General features: G+C 39.9%; 1 protein-coding gene across 1 annotated transcript; it reads right to left on the minus strand.

The window, feature by feature from the left end:
* Nucleotides 1-606: 606 nt before the first annotated feature.
* Nucleotides 607-2,550, minus strand: LOC138867414 (uncharacterized). The gene is made up of 3 exons (XM_070143012.1): nucleotides 2,397-2,550; nucleotides 1,703-1,820; nucleotides 607-1,171 (listed from the first exon to the last, which is right to left on the minus strand). The coding sequence occupies exons 1-3, from the start codon at nucleotides 2,514-2,516 to the stop codon at nucleotides 669-671; spliced, it is 741 nt and encodes a 246-aa protein (XP_069999113.1). The 5' UTR covers nucleotides 2,517-2,550; the 3' UTR covers nucleotides 607-668.
* Between the last annotated feature and the right edge of the window lie 3,863 nt (nucleotides 2,551-6,413).

The following is a 6,413-nucleotide window of genomic DNA, read 5'->3' on the forward strand; positions in this document are numbered from 1 at the left end:
GTAAAATAAGAAATATGAACATAGGTTTGCCCGTCTCAAGAAGAGATATCTATAGGAAATGAAGGCCGATAGGTATATTACTAATGTCCAAACGAAAAAATTAACAGTACTGAGTATGAATGTATTGAGTTAGTCGTTCGCTATTTTAAAATTGGCAAATCAATTGATAAATGAAATAAGAGAAAGAAAGAGAAATGGATCTAGATCTGTGTGTTTCTTCAGGTACAGTGGTGTTTATCTGTTTTTATTTCAGTTGCTTTAAGAGAACAGTGCATGAAGTTTCTCCAAGCAGTTTATCCGTCTTTAACTGATACATTATGAATGGTCATAACTTCCACAGAAAATGAGATAGAGATCATCCAGAATTGGGCAATGGTGTATATATATATATATATATATATATATATATATATATATATATATATATATATATATATATATATAGTAAAACACGAAATTATCAAAATTCCTTGCAGAGAAAAAGCCTTGATAACGATTTACTTTTTTCTATATATTTTCTTCTTTTGAATTCTTCCACACAAAAAGTGCAAACAATCTATGAATTCATACATACTGTCAGCCTAAAGGAAAGGATGAAAAATATTGTTTCTCTATATATTTATTATATCTTGTTCACCAGTGGAATTCATCTACAAATGTACACATGGTTATTTCCGGGTAGGGCAGTCTGTAATGCACGTTGCCCCTGCTTCACACACGCCTGTCACCCTGTTGAACACCTCCTCATGGGGACACAGGAAACTGGACATGGTGGGCGGCGTGCAGAGGTAGAACCTGTGGCAGTCAGTCGGGTCTGGAACACGCTCGTTCTGCTGGGTACAGTGGGGCTCGCAGACGTCGCAGTAGTGGAAGCAGAGGGTCGGGTCGGTCTGGCATTCCCCGACCATGAAGTCGAAGAAGGGTGTTTCAGCCGAGCAGCCAACCGGGAGGACATGTCCGTTATCAAGGCACACATAGTAAGTGGAGCAGTCCGTTGGATCAGGAGTGACTTCTCCCGCGTGAGTGCAGTGAGCCTCACAGGGGTTGCAAAGCGGGGAGCAGAAGTCGTACGGGGCGCTGCTGATGGGGTCGCAGCGGGGGTTGGTGTGCTGGTCGTTGAAGTACTGTCCGTCGGGGCACTCCACGGGGTCGATCGATGGCAATAACACGCCTACAAGAATAAATCTCACAGTTGTGGATTCTCTGTAACTGATAGGCTCCAAAGAGTCTGACAAAATTATAGGTCATTGGGCATTGGATCCCACTCGCAACCAATGTCAAGGTTTAACTGCTGCTGGATTGATCACAAACTCTGCTTATGTTTCATGTCCAAAATGCATGCTTAGTTGGCTTTTTTATCACACGCTTAATTAAAGTGACTGCATGTTGAACTATGGGACGAAATTAAATATACAGCACCATTATGAATGTGGCTTTCTGCGATTTCCTCATGCTTCTGCCTTTCCAGAAACACTGAGGTCTACAGTATATCTCGTTTTCAACAAAGAACAGAGATCGTGGCACCTTCTGTCAAGCCATGTAGGTAAAACTTATACAGTTCTGGGCCCTTAATGTAATTAGACGTATCTTTTGCAATACTGAAATTCCAAGTCATCAGAGCAATATACGAAACAGTTTAAAAGTTATCCACAATCTTAGTTTTAAGACTGGACCAGCATTTCTCTCAATGGAAGCAACGTACCAGTGCCGGAGGTGTCGACGCAGACGTAGTACCTGGTGCAGTCGGTGGGGTCCCGCACTTTGGTTAGGGGGTCCACGCCCGTGCAGTCCGGGGCGCAGACCTGCACGCTCGGGGACACCTGGTAAAAGGAATTAGACATGTTTTTAAAAGGAAAATCACATTATTGAAGGAGTGAAGAGACAGAATGATCCATGTCATTGGAGAATCCAGAAAGTGTGAAAATTCTATCTTTATCACACACACACACTCACACTCACATACACACACACATATTATATATGTGTGTATGTGAGTCGTTTATGTGTATGTGTATATGAGTGTTCATAAAGGATCTAAATAGTAGACCAATCTGTCTAGAATATAGTGTAAAAGTAGTAGGAAAATAGTAGTATGAGTTATTGTGAGTGGTGTCATTAATGTCATAAATTTTTGAATACGTCAAATGATAGATCTGAAAAATTAGAAAGGAAGGTAAAATGGAGTTTAAGAATAAATTTAGGTGCAATAGAATGTTGTTGATAAAACTTTTTATGGATTTATGTGTTTTTGTTTACCTATATAAACTTAAACTGCAGATCGATAAAATCAGTTGTGTGATAGAGACACGTATATGGACATGTATGTATGTATGTATATAGACGTGTGCATGTGTGTACATTTGTGTAATTAGTAATCTGGCATAACTTGAGCTTACCGCCAAAGCCACAAAGAGGGCAATTGCGAGGAGAGAAGCAGCCATGTTTGTTATGTTGAAGGCACTAATGAATCGGGCAAACAATCTGCAATATTTATACGGCCGAAGTTGCCGCTGCATCCTCTGTTGCGCAAGTTCATATTATCACAAATCGATTATCAGCTTACTATTTCCGAATTTGTGCGGAGGTTCAGTGTGATTTTTGATGTTCGTTCTTTCTTTCTTTTTGTGATTATGAACAGATGAGAAAGATTTGACTCTCAGGAAAAAATATATTTTGACACATGACATTATCTGTTGGTTCTCACAGCCATGCACCGTGCACATATGTTCTGAGTATAACGTGGATATTTCCTTAGAAAATGGACTAGAAGGTCTTTCTTTCATGTTCCCCTCTACAACCTAGTTAGTTCAGAAAATAAGTTCATTCAGGAATAGACCAAGATCCATGCAGTTCAGTCTCCCCACCTGCCGCCGTGGAGCTAAAGAAAACGGGCTTGAGCAGGATTGATGACGTCACCCGCGCCATTCTCCCGACTCCCGCAATTCGACTTCTCTTAATATCATACACTGCAAGTTTTATTTTTCTCTTGTTTGAATGTGTGCTTGTGTATATCAACACTAATTTTATATCTTAGATTTTATAATTAACACAAAATTCAAAAATACTATATAAATAAAAATACTGAATAAGAGAAAACATTATTAAAGAAACTGAACAAAATCAGTAGATTAATAATAATAATATATATATATACATATATATACATATATATATACATATATATATATATATATATATATATGTGTGTGTGTGTGTGTGTGTGTGTGTGTGTGTGTGTGTGGGTGTGTGTGTGTGTGTATGTATGTATGTATGTTTGTATAAATATTTCAACTGAGTGAGAGAATAAAAATTTTGCTATTTCGCCAATTACAGAGTACCTTCACTTATTAAAGTAAATAAGCCGAAAACAAATTAGTGATTAATATAATATATATATCTTGTCTTTGATATATCTTATATTTCTTACAATATGTCTTATCTAAATAATTGCGCTAATGTACAGTATAGTGTCAGTGATTTTTAGCCGAATTGTTTTACTAAAAAACACAAGTAAATTAGGTATACCATGTCTGCCAGGCTTGGCTGAATATTTCAGATTAACTAATAATGATATATTATTAGTTAATTATTCATTCATATCACAGACTAAATAGATTTCCTCTGTGGTTATGTAAGTAGCACACCTACTCTTATTGTCGAAATATAATTTAGTCAGTACACGTCTTGTGACAGGACACAGCCTTCTATTATTCTAACTTTATATTCTGGGCACTAACAAATTCGAAAGTATTCAGATTTCTTTGAAAACTAATGTGTTCAAAATGCAAACTGCAGATCATGACACTGTGAGCAGTGTATAGCATATAGCATACTGCATAGCATAGCATACTAGATAGCATACCATACTGCTTGGTACACCATACGGTCCCCACGTGGGTCTCCACGTGCATGCCCATGCTCGCTGCCTGCCCTCACTTCACCCACAAGCCATGCTCTCTAAAATTAGAAGACCAGCGCTGATGGTCTGAATAAAGGGGAGGCCAAACCTTGACCTTCCCTCATTCTCATTCTCACTCACACCTCGACGAGCCGGCCCTTGACCCGGGCTGGTCGCTCCTGACCTGAGCTGACCGCTCCTCCCGGCTGCAGCCTCTCCTAGGCCAGGCCGGAGGCTCTACACGCAGCACCGCCAGATATCCTGTTTTTGTGTGGTTATAACTAGTGCGAAAAGGGCCTGTTGCCACTGTATTAACGTCTGATTATAAAGGTAGGACTAGGGTTTAAGCTAGAATCATGATTCGCTTAGTAATCACAACTGTCTCACCTTTCTTTACCACTGGCATGTCCGGGAAATTCCGACAATCGTGTGATTCGTAGTTGATATCTGCGTGGGCCATTCACAGATTGTAGAGTAAAGACTACCGATAGAATTCGAGTCTCATCTAGTCACTTCATTTCGTTCAGATAATTTGGGTGGAAGGGAACCCACTGTTGAAGGTCACCCTTGAAGTGATTCAGATAATGCCACGAGGACGAGGCGTAGGTGGTGGCCGAGCGATATAGGATATAGCATACTGCATCGCATAACATACTGCATAGTACACCATGCGGTCCCCACGTGGGTCTCCACGTGCGTGCCCACGCTCACTGCCTGCCCTTGCTTCATCCCCAAGCCACGCCCTCTGGTCTGAATAAAGGGGAGGCCAAACCTTGACCTCCCCTCATTCTCATTCTCACTAACACCTCGACGAGCCGGCCCTTGACCCGGGCTGGTCGCTCCTGACCTGAGCTGACCGCTCCTCCCGGCTGCAGTCTCTCTTGGGCCAGGCCGGAGGCTCTACACTCAGCACCGCCAGATACCCTGTTCTTGTGTCGTTATTCTAGTGTATTTAACACCGTGTAACTCTTAGATATAAAGAGAACAGCCAATTAAGTGTATTACTAACCGCCACCTGTAATTCAACTACACTATATAGAGAGGGCCTGTTAGAACCTCTTATACAGTGATAAGATTTTGCCTCGCACAATAATGAATCCATCTCCTTTGAAATGCAATGTTTCCTCTTTCCTATTTTAAGGATCCATATGAATGGCGAATTAGTATTCTCCTTATTGTGTGGAAGTAGGCAGATTTGAAAGAAGCGCGCCATATTTCAGTGTTGGCAGCGAATGGCGCAGGTGACGTCATCAGTCTTGCGCACTCGTTTTCTTTCGCTCGGCCGGTGGTTGGACATTGTATTCTATGGATCTTGGATAAACAAACGTCTTTCGTGATCAGGAAAATACGGATAGTGCAGGTTATCTCTTTTTAACCGCTATGTTGCCGTGATGAGTTAAAACATAAACGCAATCATTTTACACACTCCCACGTAGTTCAACAGACACTGTTAAATCAAATCTTCATCTATAGGATTTGTTGTGTCCTAGTCTAAGGCTATTCTTTTGCCTTATGGCGTTGCTGATCGGAGTAGTGGAAATGATGCACAATACATATTTTTTCTTCTCTATGAAATGACAATCGGTTCAAGTTATCCTTGCGGATGCCATTGTCATTTCCCTTATCTATTCTCATATCTATCTGAGATGGTTAGTAGCTCAAGCAAAGTTCGTGAGAACTGCTACTCTCCTCTCCCTCCTTTATTTTCTTCTTGGAAAATACAAAAGTGAAAAAAAAAATAAAAAAAAAATTCTTGAAAAATACAAAAGTGAAAAAAACGAAAATAAATTAAATAACCACATTAAAAACTGTAAATTAGCATAAAAATATCGGCTAGCAGCGCTTCATAAACATCCCTCCCTCTCTGTTGTTTTTTCTTTTCTCTTACAATCTTGGCCCTTACGTGTATGAACTGGTTCATGATATATATAATGGACGTGTATATCCGACACGGCATCAAAGGAGATCTAACTGCAGCACACAACCGTCTCACCTTTCTTTACCGCTAGCATGTCCGGAAAATTCCGACAATCATGTGATTCGTAGTTGATATCTGCGTGGGCCATTCACAGATTGTAAAGACTACCGATAGAATTCGAGTCTCATACAGTCACTTCATTTCGTTCAGATAATTTGGGTAGAAGGGAACCCACTGTTGAAGAAGGCTATCATCTAACATGCGTAAGCGAAAAATTATTACCTTAGTGTATCAGAATTTGTAGCGTATCCGTAATTACAATTAAATAATCGGGGATAACGTAAAAATCATTTCTGAGCTGGGATGCTTGCATTGCGAAAGCTTGCAAAAGAATATTTTTCATGTCACCATTCATAATGCGTATGTTCCGTCGCATATCCATTTATGTTGAATTGTGGTAATTGAAATAATTGTTGTATTAACATAGTAAAGATTATAACATTTGCTAAAATGAACGTTAAATTCATGTTTCTGATCCATCTTCGTGTGAGCAAGTTATCCTTGCGGATGCCATTGTCATTTCCCTTATCTATTCTC

Source organism: Penaeus vannamei, chromosome 30 (genome assembly GCF_042767895.1).
Source record: "Penaeus vannamei isolate JL-2024 chromosome 30, ASM4276789v1, whole genome shotgun sequence".
Lineage (NCBI taxonomy): Eukaryota > Metazoa > Arthropoda > Malacostraca > Decapoda > Penaeidae > Penaeus > Penaeus vannamei.